The 24104-nt window shown below is 38.9% G+C and overlaps 3 protein-coding genes across 3 annotated transcripts; all 3 read right to left on the minus strand.

Moving 5' to 3' along the window:
- Positions 1-200: 200 nt before the first annotated feature.
- Positions 201-21887, minus strand: LOC106707804 (FERM, ARHGEF and pleckstrin domain-containing protein 2). Its single transcript, XM_045686515.1, has 19 exons — positions 21819-21887; positions 20684-20770; positions 20479-20572; positions 6100-6303; positions 5933-6026; positions 5682-5808; positions 5073-5238; positions 4900-4956; positions 4440-4507; positions 3943-4123; positions 3495-3632; positions 3283-3380; positions 3067-3190; positions 2292-2432; positions 2024-2101; positions 1838-1977; positions 1562-1704; positions 886-1002; positions 201-237 (listed from the first exon to the last, which is right to left on the minus strand). Exons 4-19 carry the CDS (start codon positions 6248-6250, stop codon positions 201-203), a joined length of 1860 nt encoding a protein of 619 aa, XP_045542471.1. The 5' UTR covers positions 6251-6303; positions 20479-20572; positions 20684-20770; positions 21819-21887.
- On the minus strand, positions 9244-20472 carry LOC123723549. Its single transcript, XM_045686608.1, has one exon. The coding sequence runs from the start codon at positions 20327-20329 to the stop codon at positions 9269-9271; it is 11061 nt and encodes a 3686-aa protein (XP_045542564.1). The 5' UTR covers positions 20330-20472; the 3' UTR covers positions 9244-9268.
- Positions 20367-23871, minus strand: LOC123723534. Its single transcript, XM_045686528.1, has 4 exons — positions 23855-23871; positions 22974-23110; positions 21746-22012; positions 20367-20572 (listed from the first exon to the last, which is right to left on the minus strand). Exons 1-4 carry the CDS (start codon positions 23869-23871, stop codon positions 20367-20369), a joined length of 627 nt encoding a protein of 208 aa, XP_045542484.1.
- Positions 23872-24104: the final 233 nt, after the last annotated feature.

The raw sequence follows: 24104 nt of genomic DNA on the forward strand, positions 1-24104 counted from the left end.
GAGCCCATCAGAATTGAACTGACTTGAATTGTCCAGTGAGCGACGTGCCGCGTCCGAGAAATAATACCAGTCCCACTCACCCTGATGAATGGCCCCCGATGGGCTCGAAATAAGTCGGTGCCGACACCCGACATATGTACGTTAGTGTTTTACCCGTTCCTATATTAGTTCATCATCTTCTCGTCTACTCTGTGACATGTTCAATGTAACATTGGTGTCTGCAGTACTTCTATCCACCTGAAAATAATAAAAAAAAACATTGTATCAATAATATTTTTCGTTTTTTTTTTCTACAAAATAAAAAAGGAGTTTGTAAGTAAAAATGACAAAAAAAATTCGCTAACATGATGTATTTGTTTTTTTGAAAATCCTTTTTATTTTTGCAAGTCTGCGTTTATTCCGAACTGGCTGGATCGATTTTGACTAGATTTTTAACCGCTTTTTAATTTTTAACCGGAATAGTCTTAAATGATTTTCAACCAACTTATATTATTAGATTTTTTTTTTATATTTATTTGTTACAACTAACGACAACATAATAGGTATATATCTACAATATAATATAAATATAACAGATACTATGTAATTATGTACCCAACATCATCGTTCACAACTACAGTTACTAAAAAGAAAAGAAAGGAAAGAAATAAAAGAAAAAGCTCCTCAGACTTAAATACGAGATTTTTAGAAATCTGAATTGTTCTAGCGATTTAATATACATTACAATTACATTGAATTCGATATATTACTATATTTTGACATTTTTTTTTATTTATTCTTCCAAAGAAGAATTAGCAGACAGGAAAAATTAAGCCAAAACATTAAGGTTTATAAAAACCGATCTCACGTGAATTGGATAAGACCAGGGAGATATGTTGGATTTACCTGGTATATGTGAAGTGACTGTCTGCGCGGAAGAAGTAGACATGGTTCTTGAACTGCAGCTTGAACACAAACTCCTTGTCGATACCGTCTTCAGGCGCAGGCGCACAAACCGTGTACCTAAAAAAAAAAATGTTAGTAGACTTTATTAGACGAATTTGTTCATATTTGAAACGTTTGCTGAATAATTTGATCAAACAAATTCATCAAACATGTTTATCGGACGAATTTTTGGACATAATTTTAATTTTGGTGTTATTTTTACTAATGCTGAGTGTTCGTATCAACGACCATGGCTAGAGCAGAGCCTGCCCATAGTAACGGAAGATTCCACAGCAACGATAAAAATATGTAGAGCATACGTGATATGTAGCAGGAAGTCTAAAAGATTGGGGCGCACGTAACACACACACGCACACCTATGAAGATCGTGTAAATGCTCATGCTTGGTCAGGCATCTAAGAACATATATAAGGCGAAATACACATCAAATAAACCTCTTCCGTTACCAGCATTAGGTGGTTTTATTTCCCCGTGCTCTGCATTGGGGGTGCACCGTTGATTATTGCCGGTGCACCTCCCGTGCGAGTTGTTCTGTATATCCGCAGTCAGTCCCCTATCCGGGGCGGATTTAGGATGTACACTGAGATATAGGTGAGTTTTTTTTATATTAACTTACCCTAATAATGGCAATGAGGCGAGTGGGGTCTCATCCTGCCAACTCTTGTAGAAGAACAGCGTGAAGGCGGCAAACACAACCCACAACTTCTGCCATCCGTGAGAGTTCTTGAACTTGCGTAGAAGATAGCCCGACAGCTGAGTCTGTACAACAAAACTTGCCATTAAATTACACTATGCTAATAGTTGTATGTGTATATGTATTATTCTTTTCAAATATCTTGGAGGCTCAAGAACATCGGCGCGATGCCGTCAAGATATATGAAATCATACGTACACGCATGGCGAGGTTGAGATGCTGTCGTGTGAGTGAGGCGGTGCGGTGCCAGCACACGAACGTGAGCGCCCCACCAGCACCACCACCAGCACCACCACCAGCACCACCACCAGCACCACCACCAGCTCCGCTAGATGACTCTGCACACAACATAAACAACATGTCAAATCATCATTGTCAGCATACGGTAGTCTTCACTGCTGGACGTAGACCAGGCCTGATTCTGTACTTTCCGCAATCTTGACCACATTATCAGACCGTCTTCTGAGAATAATACAGAAATAGGCAAACAAAATGACTGACAAAAAGACGTTCGTTTGCGTCATGCATGTGTCTCCTCTGTCGATGTAAGATAGAACGCATTTACGATCTATGGACAACGATCGTTTCGCTATTTCGGCGAATTCAAATGACCATTGCTGGTTTGCCACCTTTTGATATATAAAAGTCATACCGTCAGTGTGAACAGGCGTGAGCTGAGTGTCAAGATGTGTGGGACGTTCTCGTGCTCTCTCAATGGCGGCGGCGAGCGCGTCACACCAGCCCGCCTGCTCCGCCGCACTACCAGCACTCAACACCACACACGTATCCTCTCCTGCAACACACATATACACTAGAACCAAGATATTTTATTATTTAAGATAGTATTCTATATTATCTATTTTTTCTGGTAATTAAAAAATAAGCCTATAATTCGAGATACAGTCCAATCTGTATAAGCGAGAGTACAAGAAACCACGGAATTTTTAACACTTATAAATGTCATTCGTAGAGACAGGACAATTACTCGCTTATAGATGTTTCTCGCTTATCCAGGTTTGACTGTACTTCATTGTTCATATAAAAACATATTTATTCAAACGCTTTATTTACACATATATACAGAAAATGCACTTTACGATCTAGCTGTCTATTTTTACATGATCCACATCTTATCCGCCTATTATCTGACATGCGCAGTGGAGAAATACCACACATAATACTCATATATACATATATATACAAGTATTCAGTTATAGGAACAAAATGGGACCCATCTGCAAGCACTTCCTTTCGATTAAAATAATTTTTATCAAAATCGGACCACCAAGGACGGAGATTCGCGGTAACACACGTAAAAAAAATACCGTCGAATTGATAACCTCCTTCTTTTTTGAAGTCGGCTTAAAAAGGTACTGTCTGAGCTAGCATACACGAGGAATATATTTGTCTTAGTAATTCTCCTATACCTGACAGTGTGAAGGAGTGCGGCAGGTCAGAGGGCAGCAGCTGCAGCGAGTGCAGCGGCAGTGCGAGGTGAGCTCGGAACTGAGACACCGAGCACTTGGACGTTATCAGCAACAGATCACTGAACTGTAATACAAACAGAATTATTGATATTTAAATTTAAAAAAATACAACTAAACATTATTCTTATTTAATTAACTGAAGCAACATATTATTACCAGAAATAGCATCCGCTGCTGTAAGCCCTTCGTGGAATGTTTATAGAGACAGCCCAGTCTGATGAATTCGCGCTCAGCCACCAGTAACTTGTCGTAACCTAAAACAAAATGAATGATATAAAATCAGACTACAACCCAGGTTTGCGAATTTAAAACATAACTCAGTTGTGCGTAACTCGAAGCTTAATTTAGTATATGTAAGTTTTACAGACCGGTGATGTCTCGCTGCACCTGGCAGAGGGCGCTGTGGTTCTCGACGTGGGGCAGCTGCTGCAGCGCCAGCGCCGCCATACGCGTTGACACCTCCAACGCGGCGCGTGCCCGACCTCCACATCCGCCCACCGACAGTTCTAAACAAAGGGATAGATAGTAATCGGTTGCAAAAACGACAATTATAATCCAAATAGCCGGACAGACTGTATCCTTAACACTCAGAATCGATTAACACGTTTACACTACAGTAAGTCACAAAGGAAAGGATAAAGCACTACCCTTACCCTCCTGTCAGTGGGACAAAGCAGAACCAAATTCATGTACTGTTTTCAAATATTTTAGCGCCCCAAGATCATCGACGCGCTACGGAGTGCCCTTCTCCCGCATCCTATTGAAAGCCTTCAAGATATATGAAAACATTTATAGACTAGATATTGTTCAGCATACCATGTGCCAGTCTTCGTAGATGGAGTGCGCGGTGCAGCGGACGCAGCAGCAGCGCAGCGAGCGGCAGCGGCGAGGTGGCATCGAACTCTGCAGCTGCTCGCGCGCCCGCACCTCCCCGCCGTCGAGCGCTCTCCACCAGCGCCACCAGCGCGCCCGCACCCAGCGCGTACTGCTCGTACGCCTGCACACAACACGCAAACATTCACTACACGCACGAACACGTGCGTACGTAGGACACGTATAAACACGAACACGTGTATACGTAGTACACGTATACGCACGAACAGGTGCGTGATAAGTACACGTATTCGCACGAACACGTGCATACGTAATACATGTATACGCACCGTGCGTATAAATGCGTGATACACGTATTCAAAGTAAACAATATATTATGCATAATCATGAAATATGGTAATATTCACAGACGTAAGATTATTTTTAAATTAAATAAAATAAAATTATATTATGACGTCATATAATGAAAAATTACTTACATCGTATATGTTCGTCAGATAATCGTGTAGCATATCTGCTATCTTCTTATATTCCGGCTCCTCGTTATCTAGGAAAATAACAAAACTATGTTAACTACAATTACATACTTAACTTCAAGATTAAAATAAACTGACGAGCATATTAACACCTGTAATAACTACAAGAATAAAGTCTAAATTAGGCTAAAGTAATATATGTTTCATACGAAAAAATATACCCAAAAACTACATTATCCAGTCAATATCTAGATAGTAAATCTACAAAATTATTAAAGTCTAGCTTACTTTTTACAAAATACAGAATAAAAATTTAGATACTCCGATTGTATTTTAACCTAGGACATTAAATATTAGAAATTACATATAACAAAAATTCATTAATTTATAGTAAATAACAATAACTACGTAAATAACATAAAATAGCTACTACAGCGCTAATGTAAGACGTATAAAGGTGTACCATCATAGTAAGGCGGCATAAAGGTGGTCAGCAGACACTCGAAACTTGTTTGAAACTCTTTAAAACATAATTAAACACATCGATATATTGAAGCCGAAAATTTTCACTTATTTTATAAAAATTGGCACAGAATTTATCCTACTACAGAATAACCTATGATAGGTTGTTTTTACCGTTTCTGTTGTGAGGTGCGGTGGCGAGGGCGCGGTCAAGTCGGGCCAGCAGCGCGCCAGCGGGCAGCGCCAGCGGCTCCAGCGCGAGGCAGCCTCGGGCCAGCGCGCTCGCCTCCGCACCCTCAGCGCCCGCGCACGCCACGCGGCCCACGTGTCGGGACCACGTCTGTACACACACAATGTAAACACTTTAGTGCTACAAGTATTAAAGTCAACAAAAACATCTCTTTAAATGTAATCTTACTAATATTATAAATGCGAAAATTTTAATGGATGAATGTTTGTTAGAAGGTATCCCCCGAACGATTGAACGGATAATTGGCACAGATGTAGAACATAGTATGGAAGAACACTTGGGCTACTTATTCGGTTCTCAAGGGCTACGTTTGATTCACATATTTACTCGATACCTCTGCAACGGGTCAACACATCTTAATGAAATTTGGCATAGTGTTGAGTAACACTAGAGGCACTTTTCATACTTTTTTATCCTACGCAGACAAAATCTCGAGCAAAAGCTATATTAAAAATAAAAATTTGATTATAAATTTCAAATTTTACACACGTCCACTGACCAATCGTTTAAAACCATTAACATTGATAACTCACTACGGTGACGAGTTCTAAGTCACGTTTGTAAGTGCGCTCTGTCATGAGAAGTTCCTTGGCCACGAAGTAGGTGACGTCACCGCGCCGCCGCTGCGTCTCGCCGCAGTACGCGGTGCGAGATGATATACTGCACAGAGACACCTTGCTCAATACACAATTCAAATTTATTCAGCTCATAAGACAGAACATACTTAAAAAACACAATTTTTTTACTAAAACGTTTCAGGTTTCGTTTAAAATTTGAATCGTACCTATTATTATTCCGTCTGGAGAGCGTATCGCCAGCGTCGCTCTCGCCCCCACTTAGCACATCCATGCTGTTTGTCGACTCCGATACTATATGCACTGGAAAATCAAAGACAACATATTTTATTTTTATTAGAAAACATAGACAATCTTTATATGGGTCATTACTTACCGTTGACATTTCCATTGATAGTGTCACAGCTGTCAACATGTCTTCGGTCGCGGTTGTCGAGGACGTCGTATCCGTTGGTGAGGCGCGGGGCGAAGGGCGTTGAGGAGCAGAGCGGCGCCGCCCCGCGCTCGGACTCCGCCCCCGGCGACATGCATAGGCTCGCAGATGATACCGTACGCTCATCATCCTCCGGCGACAGCTCCTCTGTAAGCGAACACTTATGTCAAAATATTGACACTAACATAACAGCCCGCGTCAACTTGACAATTGTTTTATCATCAGACTCGATTGTCTTATTGGGTTTCCGATTAAATGTTAAAATTTACAAATTGACGAGGGCATTGTAAATTTACAAAATCATAAATAGAAAAAATAACCCAATAACATAAAGCATCATGCAACAATAAGAAATATTTCAATAAAAACAAAGAAAATAAATTTGTAAAGACATAAAATGAATGTGTATTACATCTAGGAATGTGTAAACTAGAACAAACTGAAAAAATAAATAAATTAACAAATTAAAAAAGTAACAAGGAGTTTAATAGTGTTTAAACTTACATGTTACTTCCTGGCAGCTTATAAACTTTAGGTACAACAAACGTTAAACGAATAAAATGCAGTATTATTTATATTTATTTATTTATTTAACTAGCCCCCGCATTAAGGGGGTAGTGTATTGCAGGATTACCGTACACTTATATATAAATTCAATAAGGAAGTAACATTCGAAACATTTGTGAAACAATATTTAAACGCGACGTAATAAATCAATAACGACATTACAGTCTATTCAGGTTGTACAATTTCAATCGAAAAGTCGAAGTACTTAAAATCTAAGAATTTTATTACATATAAATAATTATTTATAAACGATTATTGCACTAACTAATGAGGAGTCGACCTCTTACATCTAATAGTCTAAAATTGCTTCCGCACGCTAACTCCGTACTTTATTACTTCCAGTTTCAATTGAACACCGCGGCCAGGAGGTGGGGAGGTAATGAAAGCTTGTTCACTGCTAATGCTTAACATTTCATTATATAAATGAAGTTGATTGGCAACGTAACTCCCGTACATACTGCGCTTGCTCGACCTTTACCGGTAACGTCATGTTAAAAGATATTTCCACAAACACATCGACAATCCTAAATCATCCAACAAGTAGCATAATATTTAAGTAATACAAAAAACAAGTAATAAAAAATACAACTATAATCAATATATTAAAAGTACTAAATAATATGAATTGAAAAAAACCACACCTGTCAAATATTTTCTCCAGAGTTGATTTTAGTGAGATGTGTTCACCAATCAAGCATCTATGGATCATAAAATCCATCCAGCTACATTGACACACTAACAACAGACATGACACAAATAACATTTACAACTTTATATGTCATAACAAACATATTTTTCTCATACATCTTAAATTAATATTTGGTAATAGGAAAACGTATTTAAAATTAAAATTTACATACCTAAGAAAACATATAGAAAACATTTCTGTCATGGTATAAACAAATATTTTTGTTGTGTAGGATTACAAAACCTTCGGCTCTTTATTTAAGCTATGTATCTTAGGGGCGATGGAATAAATTCACGAGGAAATGTGCGTATGAAAACCTTATAATGTATTGAGCAAGAAATTTTCAACGTTCTTCAACGAGCAAGAAAGTTCCATACAAAGTTGTATCGTGTTCAATTGACTTTGAGAGTAATCGTTGATAATATCCAAATAATTATAGAAATATTAATAAAATTTATAAAGATGTTAACAACGTAATATTTAATCTAGATGAATTTAAAGACGATAAAATTTTGAATTATTAATAAAAAGTGAGAACATAATATTATTATCTGCAGTCTTATAATATTTGACACTATTAAAAAATTACAATATTCGGCACATATAACAATGGGTTGGATCATAAATGGGTTAGATCATATATATAGAATGTTTCGGAAGCTTATCTACGATTGGGTATAAAATAATATAGTAGTAAATAACAGTAGTAAGACAATTAAATAATTTTAGTTTTAAATTATAAACTGCACAATGGTGCAAATAATTACTACAAGTATACGATCTTTAGAAACTAACAACTTCATAGAAACGAAATTAGAAAAATTCAATGAATACATCAAAAAAGAATGTTAATAATAATATTAAAAAAGGTACATTAAAGTGCAGAAAACAATTATTTATCGCACGGAAAATGTGCTGAATAACTAAAAAACGACTTTAATTCTATTTAAGAGCATGTAAAAATTAATGAATTCATGATATGAATTTTAAAGCTTACTCCATTCTAAATGTTCGATGCTCAACTATTTTATAAAAGACTTAAATCTTGTTTGCGGCCAACGTTTAATGTAAGACATAAAATTTCATAAGAAAATCTATTTAAATTATCGTGAGGATTAAAATTGAGCAGATTTGGCACAAATGGATTTCAATATTAAAGAAAAAAAAACACATATAAAACGAATAATGTTGGTAATACGATTTTCTAATATGACTAAAGTTTAACACAGATCTTGGATCCTAAAAAACAAAGTAAATCACAGCCTTTACATAACACTATTTTCATGTAAACATAATTAAGGTTAACACCCACAAGTTAACACCCATCCCATTGAGGAATTATTAAACGACGTACCTAGGACATGGGCTTTTGTGCATTATGTGAGCATTAATTAAACATGAAATATGTTATTACTCTACGTTAATTTAAAGGGCTTTTGGCACAAGATAATACTCATATATCTGTATAGCATTGCCTCATTACTTCATCTCTACGGTCATTCAGAATAATAACATAATAAGAGCGTAACCATTTGCATTAATTATAAACTACGATTTAATAAATGATAGAGATCAGTACATATTTAATTACATCTAGTTAAATACTTGATAACCTACGAGTTAAGTCCGTGCGTACATGGAAGTTTTAAAGGGTCACGGCTAATTAGGATTGGCACTATATATTTTTTTCTAAAAATTCAAAGTGGCGCAATAATATTTAATATTAATATTCTAATATCGAATTTCAATACACCGATTAATTGCTTTATTTAGAATATAAGATTATGAAACGCAGAAAAAATACGTTTTAAAAAAATCACATATTCGCAGCAACGGATTTAAAGGGTAAAATCAATTTTATTCATTGTCATCATCGGAACAGAGCGGCGGCGGTAGCGTGGACACGTCAAACTTCTGTTCGGGACTGTCGCTGGAGGCCTGCGAGTCCACGTAATGACTAGAATAGAACCTTTCTACATTATTGAGACTAAAGCGCTGGTTCAAATCCCTCGTGAATCGCTCCTCGCTGCCCTCTCTACGTTCGAGCACGTCGTGTTCGTACTGCGGGTAACATTCCTGCGTTTGGAACATATCCATCTCTTCGTAACGCTCCGGATACGGACTACCCCTGTATTCTTCGTATTCGTCTTTATCTTGGGGAAGCTCTGTATCCGAATAGGCAACTGAATTGCGTTCAAACATGAAACTACCCGATTTTGTTGTTTTCGGAGCCCTTTTAATAGTATCAACAGGATAAGCATAATCGTCAGAGTCGTCTCTGTCACTTTGTTCCTGGTAAAATTTCGATCGAGACTGATGTGGGCTCGAAGATTCGCCGAGCGATTTGTCTTCAGATTTCCGAAACATTGGCGAAGACTTTGCTTTTTTGAGAGACGATTGACGACTACTCTTGTTGGAGTAGGAAGTTCTAGGAGGACTATCGTCGGGAACATACGATGGTTCTTGTGAATCGAGATATGGATGACGTAGGCGACCTAAGCGATCGAAACGTGGAAATCCCATTTCGTCCTCATCGGCAGACGATCCGAACCCTTGAAACTTTACAGGTGTTATACCTATGGGAAACTTTTGTGGCTCGTATGGGACACTTTTATATTTAGCGGCAAAGTCCGCTTGTTCGTCGTCTTCAGAGTAACTAACTGACTCCTGAATATCATAATTTTTAGAATTGCCTTTTGACATTTCAGATGAACCCGATTCTACTTCGGGTAAATAACTATCAGAACATTCGGAGCTTTCAATGCGTCGTAAATTTTCTTCAACAGTCAAAAACATTGCTCCCTGAAGCTTGTCACTTTCTGAAGAACATTGGCTTTTGGTAGAATCCTCCTCCAAAACATCTTGAATTTTTTCATGTCTTCTGCGTGCACTCGCGACTGGTTTCTTTCTCCTAAATGTTTTCATTCTCTCCCTTGGGTCCCTAATCACATCTAAAGAACTATCTGTGTCATTACCACTAGGAGGGCTTTTAAGGGAGATATTTCTAACCAAAAGAGATTTCTTGACAGGAGCTTTTAAAGGTTGTATAGGTGGGGACTCAGAACTAAGACTGCTAGAATAGTACGGGGAACATCTTGAAAGTGGAGTTTTACCAGATCTTTCAGAGGATCTTTTATCTTGCAATTCTTTATGTACTAACGGTATTTCTGGTACTGTAATTATAGGTAATTCCGACGATGAAGCCAAATAATGTTCATGGAAAGACCAGCTTTTAGGTTTAGTACGATATTGTTGTGATATTTTATATTCTTTTATTTGATTTTTTGACAGTGTCTTGTCATCGTAACTAGCATGTTTTGCCAAAGGCTTAAAGTCGGACCGATTGAACTGATTGCTAATATCTTCCCGTATTATATTAGAAAACTCTTGGCTTTGGTAGCGTTCGCTATGCTTTTCTTCTTGGCTATATAACTGTGAAGGCATATCGATATCAATTTCTGGCTGCGATTCAATAGAATAAGGTTTGAAATCACTGTCTTCACTTTGACAACGCATTGTTGGTTTTGCATACCTGTGTGTCTGCTCCTCGTAACTTAAGCTTTTTGGTGGAGCTTTAGAATAGCGTTCATGCGTTTTCTCCTGTGGATGTTGAAATCCTTTTAATCTTTGATCAAACCTAAAAATACCATTGGCATGTTTTTGTAAGCTGCTTAACGAGCTAGAACTGGATTTATCCGATTTGTCACTGTAGCTTATCGAAGAAGATTTCTCATGTTTTCCAGTATAAGAGGCAGTTAATCTAAGAACAGGTTCCTTGACTTCATCTGGTTTAACCGTATCACACTTAGGAATCGATGGTTCCTCATCAACTTCAATGTCAGAAGGCGAGTCTTTGGCGCAGGTTTTATCAGATTTTGTTTCGTCTACCTCTTGCTGATCTTCGCGAGCGGTAGCCACAAGTGTATGACTAGTACTCGCTGACCACTCGGATATAGACTGTGCTAAAGTTAAAGTACTATCACTTTTGGTCCCCGAACTACTATCTATACCTTTTCTGGAAACCGTAGTGTCTGAGCTACATAATTTATCGTATTTAATATTATCCGAACTTTTATCAATACTACTGCTTTTTGAACTAGCTTCTGCTTGAGAGCTCATCTTTGATTTCTGTTCTGATTTTTTACAGACTTGAGAAGATGAAAACAACTTAGAAGTCGTATTTTCGGTTCTGTCACTTTTCGGAATAGATATTGCAGATATACTCTCAGAAGCAGAAAGATTAGCATATTGCCGAACAGTATTAGTGCCCGTTGACCATTCTGAAATACTCAAACAAATAGATGTATCTTCAGAATGAGAACTATGAGTACATTTCTTTGGGGGCAAGCCAATTTTGACAGTCCCATCTAATTCAGTGCCAAAAGAACTGGTTTCCTCTTCGGAATGGCTGCTGTGACTGCATCTTTTACAAGTACCCGCACTGCCAGCACTAAGCTTTGTTACTACGCGAACTGTCTCGTCGGCATTAGTTTGAGAAAGAAGATCATCGATGGAAGTATCTGAATTGTTAGACCCGCATGAAAATTTTTGAGCGCCTATTTGTGAGAATCCTTTGTCAAAATCAGGGGATAAAGATTTACTGTCTCCACCAAAAACATCGTCAGTGTATAAGTTATCTTCTTCAAAACTTGGACTGTGGTTTGTTGGAGATTTTAATGGCTGACTCACAATAACCATTTCTTCTATATTACTTTTCACATTAAATGATTTATTCTCTGCTCGGGAACAACAAGAACCCACATCTCCCATGAAACAAGTTGCTTTACCTAATGTACCGGTTAAACATGATTTTTCGTAATTTTGTATAACGTCTTTGTTAAGACAGGTAAATTCATCGTGTTTCTCCAGTGGTTCGACCATATACGATGACTGTTCATAAGGAATAGTTTTAACATTTTTTTGTAAAGAGTCACTGTTAGTTTTATCTGGAGATTTCTCGGATTTAGACTCTTGTATATCTTTTTCCAAATCTTCGTCATTATTTAAAGTATCGCTATCATCGTCTGATTCTAAGTTATCTTTTGAGCTTTCAGATTGAATAGTAACCTTCATAGCCTGCTCCGGTTCATTGCTCATATAATAAATATGAACCTTTTCTACTCTTGGTGTCTCTAGTAAACTAGAAGGAAGGGAGGGCCAATCTTCAAAATCACTCGATTTTCTTCTGCTTAGATCAGAAGACTCACATTTCGAAACTGCTTGGGGTGGTAATTCTGGGAGAGGCCAATCTTCAGATTCCTGACTTTCGCTAGCAGAAGACTGTTTCGATGCAGTTTTCGTTTTAACTTTCTTTAGCGGACTGTCATCGGAAGGCTTTTTAGTTTCATGAGATCCTTCAACCTTCTTACTTGCTTTATCAGCTTCTTTCTTGGATTCAGAATACATTTCACTTATTTTAGTTTGATCAATAGGTATATCAGGCATTTCGGCTGACGTTCTACGGTCGGTATCTGAAGCATACGCGACGTTAGCATTGCTTGGTGGATCTGAACTGAGACTAGCTTGATGGTCACTAGAATTTAATGACTCTTCGTTTATACTTTCAGATCGAGAGCAGGCTTTTGTCGAATCTTCATCTGCGCTTGTTTTTTCAGATGCAGTGCTTCGTTCCGAAATACGAGACAATGTACGGCCAAAATTTTGACCATACCCTATGACTACATCTGTAGATGATGAAGATGTTGCTGGATATAAGAAATTAACGGGAAAATCATTTAGGTCGTCCGTAAAGTCAGCTTCTGTGGAATCTTTGGATGTGTTTGCGGATAATGGTGGATTTTTAGAAAATGTTTGAAAGTCATCAAGAAGTCTCTGATTATTGTACTCAAATACGTCCTTATTCACCGTAAGGCTCTCATAGCCTTCATGATCTTGAGGGATCCAAGCTTCCTCAATACTAGTACTGTTTTCACTACCAGATGCGCCAAAAAAGGGTCTCCAAGTCGGTTTAAGCTCTTCTCCACGACGATAAGCTTCTCCTAAGGATCCAGAAGTAGACTCTGTAGTTTCAAATGAGCCTCTAGACTCAACACTCAGTGACCCTCTCGAATCCATGCTAGATTTAGACGAACTCTTTTGTTCGTCAAGACGTATTTTTCTTCTCGATGACGAATCATCTACACTAAGGGATCCTTTTGACGGTGTAGTAGTTGTTGTGGTATCGATACTTGATTTAGAAGAGCTCTTTTGGTCAGTATCTTTCAAAGCTCGTTTCTTCATCAAATCTCTTTCAAATGAAGACGTTATTACATTACCATCATCGTCGAAATCGATTGTAGTATTTTGATCTTCTTGCGATATAGTAATGGCTATTTTTGTTTTCTTGACCGTTTTTTCGAGATCTTTTCGTATATCTGAAGCTTTAGAAGCTGCTGAATGACTAGACTCTGATTCTTCAATAACACATTTTCCTATTTTTTCTAAGCCACTCTTTCGTATATTTGGTTTAGACAACTGTTCTACTGTGCGATCAATACTTTCAGAGCTTGATTCAGAATCTGTAGGACCTTTAAGCGAGTCTACTGGACCTTGTTTTTCCAGAGTAGGTGTAGGCGATTTTCTCGTGCCTAATTTAGATGGACTGCGTGGGCTCTCTATGCGCCCTAACTCCGGAATTGGGGAAGGAGATTTTGAATTAGACTTGGAATGTTCACTAGATAATGTGTGATGAGAAACTAGATGCTCTTCTCCGTATTCCATGGCTTGCTTTAGTTCTTCGAGGCACTCTCGATCCTTCTTGTTTAACTTTTCGATATCTTGTGAAATACCTAAAGGTCTAGCAATCGAACAACTGACACTTGATTCATCGTCAATCGAGCTTCCTTTAATATTAGCACTTGATGGGCTCACATCTTTTTCAATACTTGTCCAAGAAGTAGATTCAGAACTTCTCGATCTCTCAGCGCTTAACTTAAGTAGTTCACTACGTCGAGACCTAGCGGATAATAGTGTTTTTTGATCGTTTTTATGTTCAGTTGGTGAAATGTCATTTGCACTGCCCGAGCTACCAGTTTGTTCGCCTGATTCTGACTTTTGAATAGATCTAGAAGTGCTAGCGTCAATAAACGGTAAATTTTCTATAGTAGGACTGTTCTCTTGAGGTGGAGTTACAATTATTTTGTTTTTATTTTTAAACTTTAGATTTAAATCCATAGATTTCGACGACTCCTTCTTTATCTTAAAGTCCCGGTCGTTTTCAGATTCTGAAAATATTTGCGACATAGACTCGTGTTTCAAAAATTCTACTAGACTAGCAGATGACTCTTCAAATGTACTTTGTGCATCTAAAGTTTTCTTACTTTTACTAGTTCTATTACTTGTATCAGAGAGCGGGAGATCTGTATCTGCAGTATACTCCTCATAATCAACCGTGATCCATGATCCAGTGTCATCACTTCTACCACGATGCAATTTTGTCTTACTTTCCTTTTTCGAAACTTGATCTTGGTCTGACGAACTGTCGGCATCAATGTATGGTAAAGAAAGACCTAACATATTACTTTCATCTGATGCTTTTAATTCACTCACTTCTGTCAGCGATTCCTCTTCACTGGTCAAACGCTTTACTTCGTGTTTTTTCTCATCTAGCAAACTATGAACATCTTGGTTGCTTTTACTCTCTTGAATTTCAGATTGTCTTTGTTTATTATAAATATCTATTTTTCTCCGCTCCATTATTATAGTCTGAGTGTCATTTTCTATAATGGTATGTTGCGAATTCGTCATCCATTCCATTGATGAGTCGTCTTCGGTTTTTTCTTTATAACTGTGAGAAGGAGAAATTTCTTTAATTTCTTGCTCCTTAGTACTTGTTTCTGATTCATCCTTGATATTAGAATGAACATCAACAGTTACTATTTCTTGTTTAAATTTTTTATCTGAACCATCTTCCAATATTGCTGATGGTGGGGTCACGTAATTTCTGTCTAAGCTTTTCGATTTAATCTTAGCTTCTAGATGGGCTTCTTCTTTACGATCTAAGCTTTTTGATTTCACACTAGAGTGAGATTTTTGATATACCACTTTGCCCTCAATCAGTTGTTTTATTTCTTGCTTCTTCGATAAAGTCTTAGGTGATTTTTGAAGAGCTGCGAGGTCATCAAATTTGTCTTCTAAAGATTGACTCGACTTATCATCCATGCTTTTGTTTAATTTATTGTTGCTGCCTTTCGTTGTTTTCTGATCTTCAAAACTCCTACTTATTTTGCCTCCTAATTTATTATCAAGCTTTTTGGGCGACTTGGCGATAAAAACATGATCTTCAGCTTTGCTGCTAATTTTTGTCTCAATAATAATTTTATCTCCTTCAGTTTTGACCAATATTTTATCTTCTGGTGGCGGGAATGGTGGCATTGTATCTTTAACAGGACTTATAAGAGTTTTCGTTTGCTTCAAAGCAGCTTCGAATAACATCTGTTGTTTTTCTTTACGTTTGGCAATTTCAGAGTCGCTCTCTTCTTGTGATTTGGTTCGTTCTTTTTCTTTACTGCTACTACGTTTGACTTCCATTCTCTCAAGCGATTTCGATTTCTCTTTAGACACTTTTTTCGTAATTTGATCGAGTTCTTGACTTTTAGCTCGTGTAATATCTAAGGGAGGTACAGTCAAGAAATCTGGTCTTTCTTTAAGCGATGATGGCAAAGACTTTTGTGTTTGCAGAGCTTTCACTTTAGTTGCATTTGTATCAAGTGATCCACATTTATTAAGTTTACTGCTTAATTTCTGTTTATCTTCTGGTCTCGTCTTTAAAGTTAGTTTCTTCTTATCTTTTCGTTTAATTCTTTCAATATCTGGCACAATTTGGTCTTCACTTAAATCTGACAGCTTTCTAATACTTCCTCTTGGAGAATTAAGAGACGAAGTTGGTGACCTAGATGGTGACTTGGAGATTGGCGAGCGAGATAATGGAGACCTGTTAATAGGCGATCGAGAGGGAGATTTAGCCTGAGATTTTATCTTTGTCAGGTCATATCGTCGTTTAAAAGATCTTGGACGTCTTTGCTCAACAAGATCTTCTAAAAGTTTTAATTCCTCATTATCAATTAAGACAGATTTGACTTCAGGGGGTGTTTCAGCTGATTGTTCCTCTTCTACTTCTTCAATTTTTTCGATTGTATCCTTTTTAACACTACTTTTTATCTTATCATCTGTAAGTGGTTTTTCTTCCATTACGATCCCTTCCTCATTTTCATCTTCTACCGTATCATCTTTAGACGAAAACGCATTCATTGGTGGAAGCCTGTGCAATTGTATAACAGGTGTGTCTAAACTTTTAGCCCGCCTACTAGCAGTTGGCGAGTCTTGCGTTGCCTTTTGACGTTGCAGTGAAAAGACAGAACCTTCTGATAAATTTAACCTTGCATGGGCAAAAAGAATCGGGGTGCCTCCAGTTTTGCGTAACATAGGTGATATTAGTTCATCACGTAAACTTTTCTTTACGTCCAATTTGGTAAAATCTTTCTTATCAGGTTGACTAATATCGCACTTTTCCTCGGACTGTGTTCGAATACCAGTTACTTTTTGTATTTCCATATCCGCTAAATGTTCATCATCTGATTTTAGAAATTCAGTGCTCTCCAATATCGGTGAAGGGATGTTTTCATTATACTCCCAAGTAGAACTTTCCTTACTTAATTGTTTGACTTCTGGTGCTTTTATCCCAACATCGTCCTCGGAACTAGGTATAGAAATAGAACGTTCAGAAATGCGTCTCAATTCTGTAGCGTTACCACTAGTACTGTCCAAAATTTGTGGATGATATTTTGCTTCAAGTTCTGCAAGTTTACGGCATTGAGGTGGAGAGCCTTCGATTTCAGTTGAGCTCATAGTTTGACCTCTATGCCATGCACCTGATGTTATTTTGTCGTATTCGAGTTGCAAAATAGGCTCTAATTCTTTACGCGATTGTGGTGGTGAGAACTCTAACTTTGGAGCAGCCTCGGTTGTTCCAAAAACATCATCTGAATCGACACTTTCATCATCAGAAGAGAATGATGTGATCCTTATTTTGTTGTTATTTTTCGGTTTAATTTTACCTCCAACTCCCTTTTTTCCAGTACCACGCCCTTTTGTTACTCTTTTTGGTGGTATTTTCTCAGATTTTGACTTAATATCTGCTCGTAATTTTTCTGCTGCTGTCAATGGCTTCGGATCTTTACATATTGGGGGCTGTTGTACATTTCGTCCGTTTATCGCAAACTTAATGTCATGTGAAAATTGTGCTTCCTGTCTTATACTATCTGTTTTGGAACTTGTCGCAGAGTCACTTTCGATTTGGCTTAGTTTTGAATTTAATGTTTCGAGTAAAACAGGGTCTAATTTTTTACTTATATCGCGTTTCGGACTTGGCACATGTTTTAACTGACCGCTCTTATCAACTTCTAAAGTAATAGGATCTATTTTGGATAAATCAATATTTTGCGTAAATAAGAAATCCCTATTTTCAACTTCCAAGAACTTCGAACTATGTTCAGCTTGGATGCTAGTTCTTGGTGATTTCGGAGATTTTGGAGATTTTGGGGACTTGGGTGATTTCGGTGATTTGGGTGATTTAGGTGATTTTGGTGACTTGGGCGATTTAGGTGATCTAGGTGATTTAGGATGATCATGATATTTACATCTGGGATGTGCAGTGACGACATGCCGTCCGTTTTGTGGAGGCAAGGTTATTATATCCGGGGGCTGTCTCTTCTCTATTAATGGAGAAGGAGCTGTTCCGTTCATTACATGTCGTTTATGTAAAACATATGGAATATCATAACCATCGTCAAGTTTTTTATTATCATTAAAGCCCGCTTTGAAAGCATCGAACTCTTTAAAATAATTCTTAGGTAAGTCAAAGGGAGAACGCACATGATCGGGATGTACCGATGGTAACTCAAAGTGCGATCGTTTTGTTGCAATCGGTGGCGCACTAGGTATTTGACGGAATATGTAATCTTCATCACTAGACTCAGCAGGAGTCAGGTCAATAGATTTTTGATGCATCAAAACATGTCGACGCGAGTTAACACTGCTAAACCGTGGTCTATTGGCTAAACTGTTCGGATCACTTTTGGTTCTTTCAACTGTCGGATGAATGTATGGTGCTGCAGTGTCAGCTAAACGACTGCTAGAGCTAGTCTCCAAAATTAATTTAGGATTATATTCATCAAAGTGTGTTTTAGCCATTAGTTCTTCTTTTAAATTTTCTTTCCTAATAAGATGTGTATGCACTTTGCCCCGCATATTCTTATCGAACTCTGACTGTAGTATCGTCGACGTGCCAGATTGCATTGCCGATGCTTTGGCTTTATTTTTTGCATACTCAATGCTATCCATAGCTGGCAATACGCGAACGTTTACATCTGACTCATTAGAAGATTCCTTCACGAGATGAGACGTATTATTTTCTTTACTAATAGAACGCGTCAAAGATTCAATCTTTTCTTTATCAAAGCTAAACACAGTGTCCGAAGACCTGCGTCGCTGATAACTATGTATTTTAGCAGCTCTGTTATCGATCTCAGTTTCTAGGCCTGCTATTTTTTCTGGCCAAATATGCGTAACATGTGCATGCATTTCTTCCTCCTCTGTAGATAATTCGTCAGATTTCTTTGGTGGACTAACATCCGAATACTGAGCGTATTGGTCTAATTCTACATTTTGCAAACTAGCTGAATGCATAGGACTTGGTTCTTTGTGTTTATTATTACTCGGAAATGTGGAATATGGAGTAGGAATGTGATAAAAGTTAGGTGAATTTGCAAGATTAGCGATTAAATCTTCATGGGACTTGTCAAAAATGGTTTTTTCTCTATATTCTGGTTTTTCCATACCAATGAAAGTCGGTTGTGCATCATAGAAATCTTTTCCCGAATCGGGACTAGAAGATGGCGAAATCGGTTCAAATGGATCAATGTAAGCGTTCTGGATGCTGGTTATGCTCCTGCGTCGGAGATTGAGGTCCTCGGACTCGTAGATATTCTTTTTGCAATCGTAATAATCAGACTTAGAATCCTGACTAGAAGTTCTAGAACCGGACCTGTCGGAGCTTTTGCTCTTCAGTGTTTCTCGCGATTTCTTACTATCGGTATGATAAACGCTGTCACGAGATTTTTTGCTGGACTCAGCACTACTTTTTGAAATTTTTTCGTAAATATCACTTTTCGACTCCTGGCTTGAAGTTCGAGAACCGAGCGCACGTTTGATTTCCTTATAAAAACTGCCATCCGACCTAACGGACAACTTTTCACGTGGAAGTATACGCGGATCGTCGATAAGAAACGGATCTAAAGGTATGTCATTGTCGCTTTTATATTTCAGACTGGCAATATTAACCTGTTCCTGAGCGTCGCACTCAGAAAGATGGGAAAGAGACTGGTCGTCATCGGAAGGCAAGTCGTTACCGGAGTCGAGCGAGCACGAGCGCGTATGTACCGCGGAGGAACGCGTACGCACGCGGGCGTACTTCGGATGCTCAGAGTATTCGTCATCGGAACGTTCGATGAGCTCGTAACTGTCGTGAGAGATATCGTCCTGCGAGCCGCTGCGTATGAACGTAGGCAGGTCGAGACGCGGCTCGCTGATGGCGCCGGGGAAACTGGACGAGTAGGTGCGACCGATGAGCTCTCTCTGGGACTCGATGGAGCCGCGCTCGGCGAGGATGAAGGCGAGCGTGCGCGCGTCGTCGTAACGCGTGATGGGGGAGTCGATGCGACGCGTGGAGCCGGTGTGCAGGCCGGCGAGCAGACTGCGCGTGTCGGCGCGCCGCTTCGCCCGCCCGGCCTCGTCGAAGCTGAAGTCGCGCAGGTTGCGGCAACTGGCGCTGCGCCGCCATATTCGGCGCGGAGGCTCGACATCCTCGTCGGCCAGCAGAAGAGACCCGGAGCGGCTGGAGTGCGGGGACGCGGAGTACATGTGGGCCTGCGAGAGCTCGTAGTCGAAGCGGTCGCGGCTAGGGGTTGGCGCGGTGTCGGCAGGGCGCGTGGCAGTGTGCGTGTGCGTGTGTGTGTGCGTGTATGTGCGGGTGGGTGTGTGCGTGCGTGGCGAAGACGCGCGGCTCTGACCTGGTGGCGGGCGCTGCCCACGAGGCGGCGGAGTGGGAGCGCGCGCGCGGACACTTTCGCGACCCGTCTGACTCCATGAACTCTCCGGCGAAATCTGTTGAAAACACTTTACTCAGACACAATAGTAATTGTTCCCCCAACAAACATTTTATATTCACAATCACAAATCGCAAGAAATATACAAATATAGTTAAACGCTACATACCAACGGTGTCGTCGTCCGATGAGGCAGAGGTGAATCCTCCGTAGGATGATGATTGACCTCTGCACGGGTCACCAGCTCGGGGGCAGCCTGGGGGCGGGGAAACAGGGTACAGTGACAGAGTGAGAAGCAGAGAGGTCAAGTTAACACAGAGTTAGACAACAGCGAAGGCGCGCGGTCGTGCGGCGGACGTGCGGCATGGCGCGTGGTGCAGGTATGACGATGAGATAATAGTACCGCACTGTTTACTGCACTGTATATTTATATAAATATACTACTATCTCGTAGAATGTTATAGTTACAAGAAATCGAAAGTTGTTCAAAGCCAGGTTAGAAATGTTCATAAGCGCGCATGTAAATGTTCATATTTCGACACATCAATGCAAAATGAATAAATTATGCCTTCATTACAGCGAGTAAGGTTACAGACTGACCATATTATGACATAATATGTTTAAATATAATTCGCTGTTGAATAATGGTCTATTATTTTTTAATGAATAGTTTTATTTTCCTATATTATTATGTATGTTCTTCAAAAAAACAAATGTAAACTTGTAACCTCACTCAGCTAGTAATAACTGCAAAACAAAATGACAAAGCTAAAGCCATCATGATATCGGGTATATAAAAGAGTTTTGATGTTAGGCCAATTTAATAAGGCTCTTACTATTTGGTTGCAGTACAGTTTTGTCAGCTGAAAGAGAAACAAAACGATATTTTCTATTTGTGACGTAACAAAAAGTTCACTACAAGCTTCTAAATATCTTATAATAATAAATTTATACTTTTCATCAACCTTATAAAGATATAACTTTTTTTTTACTACCAAACACATTTTATTAAGAAAATACTAAGAGTCAATACAATTCTAGAAAAAGCAGTGACTAAAACAATATACGCATAATAACGCACATACTTGAAAAATCTGTGATTTTTTAAACTACGATTAAGTTATGAAAATAAACAACCCCTAACCCCATAATATAGAGTGAACTCGTGCCCCTCTGTAGGGAATTATATGATCTAACGATCAAGAATTATTTATTATAAATCAACACTAACAGTGCTTCTGTGTGATTTCAAACAATCTAAGTGCAGTAAGTAGAGATAGAGAAGGGGGTAGAGTTGTGCTGACCTTGTCCCTCGTGGTGGCAAAGGCGGTAGCTGCGAGCGGCGGGGGAGAGCGGCGGCGGGGCGGCGTGCGCGGCGGGGAGCGCGTGGGGGAGCGCGCGCGCTGCGCCGCCGCACGCGCCTCCTCCGCGCTGTAGCCCTTCATCATCAGCGAGGCCTCCAGGTAGTGAGGTTGCTTGTCCCACTCCAGGGAAATCGCTGCACAACATCACATTCGCTAACTATCCAAGTCGGAATCTTCCAATGGTTACATAAACGGTCGCGTAGTTTAGATTCTTCATAATAAATCAACACTGTTTTAAGGACTTTGACCTTTAGGTGTAATTCTTTGAAGCCGCAAAGTAGATTTGCAATTTTACAAAAATTAAATAGCAGTATTTTATGTTTGCAATCAATCAATGTGACAAATAAATTATATCATTTTATTTGCTGTTATAAAGTGATCTAATTTGTAGAAATAATCAGATGGATAACACAAAAGCAATAAGCATAGAACAGCAACATTGGAGGCTTTGAGATGCAATTTTACATACAATAAATAATTGTGTAATTGTATATTGAAATCTGCAGTATATGTATTTTATAAAGCAAGCTCTGCAGCGAACATATCAACAGGTGAAACCGAATTTGTTGTACTATGAGTATATGAATCCTTTTTTTTTTTTTAATTTTTGCTTTGGTTATTTAAAAGCAACTAAAACTAGATTAGAAAATATTATGAAGGATACAATGTTCATGTAATTATTTCAAAAGATTGTGGTTGATTTGGTAATAATAGGATGAAAAAGGTGTAAAAACAAGAATGAAAGATGTATCATAGACTAAATATGTACAACAACTCTTTAACATAAAGGTTATGAACATATCAACTGATTGTCATGCTTTCATAAAGAGAGTTACAGATACTTTGAACAGACAATTACGTATTTGTGCAGACATTTGAAATTTGAAAGTGTGGTTAAAAATGATCAGACATTGATAAGTGACAGAAGTGGATGGCAAAAATAGATTTTACGTTGTTGAATAAAACATGTGAAACTTGTATTAGCTTTGGATATCCCAAAGAGATGTATGTAGAGGATAAGGAGATAAGGAGATAAGGAGACAAGATGGCGGGTATTGGTGGTGTTGTGGGCGTGTCGCGTCCGCGTGTACGTACCGTCGGAGCCGGGCGGCAGCGGCAGCAGCGGGTGCGCGGAGACGCTCGCGTTGAGCGGGGCGCGCGGCGGGCCCGGCCGCCACGCGCGGAACGACCCCGACCTGCGGCATCGGGCAGAGGATGGTGACTCGCACCAGCTTTTGGTTTCACGTATCACGAATGTGACACTTTTGTGGCTTCGCAACGGGGCACCGTTCTCATGAACGCATCGTTTTAGACTTCACGAGCATACGGTTTTATTATAGTAAAGCTAACTTAAACTTTATTTCTCTTAATAAAAAGTAACAAAAGTTTTTAAAAAATGTTACTCAACAAAGGATACCAGCTTTATAATCATATCGTGTCTAATAGAAATAAAAAAAAAAACGATTTAAAAGCGTCACAATGAACGAAAAACGAGCGTGGCGCTGTATACAGAGACGTTTATTCAGAATTTAAAATAGAGCGAATTCGGATCTCAATGCGAGTACGCAAAATATTAACTTCGAGTGCAAATTAAGAAAAAAATTTAAAGAACGAGCGCACCATCCTCCGTCCGATTGTCACGGCGCCGTTGTCGCAACAGCGGGCGATACTTTGTAACCGTATCTCTCTTTAGAAGAAGCGAAAGTCTCAACGAATACAGCGCATGCTCGAGAACGCTAGTCACCAACGTTACAGCCGGAGAGTCGCGATGACACTTGCATGACGGTCGATGCAGTGATGCAGTGACGTCACATGTCACCGGAACAGTACTATTGAAAGCCTCCCGCTTACCGGATGCTAGCACATGTTTCGAGGGTAACTTATAACATGCAATGTCGCGTCTTCCCAACCGTTCGTACCACACAAAGTCAACAATATAAAACCAAAAGCTAGTGCCCCAGCCCATGCTAACTCACCTTAATATTAAGCTCATTTATAATTATTCATTTATATTATCAATTATTTTTAAAATCCCAACTACTAACTTAGTTTACATTTGAAATATTTTTCGTCTACATTAACTAGCGTTCTATCTACGCGTAAAACACAATACAGTAAGCTATATTTGCTTTGCCCTGTTCACTTTTGCGTGAGATAATATGTAAACAATTAAAAAATAACAACATAATAAAAAAACAATATACAGAAATGTATTGAAACATACAA

The sequence above is a fragment of the Papilio machaon genome, chromosome 3 (genome assembly GCF_912999745.1).
Source record: "Papilio machaon chromosome 3, ilPapMach1.1, whole genome shotgun sequence".
NCBI classification, from domain to species: Eukaryota; Metazoa; Arthropoda; class Insecta; order Lepidoptera; family Papilionidae; genus Papilio; species Papilio machaon.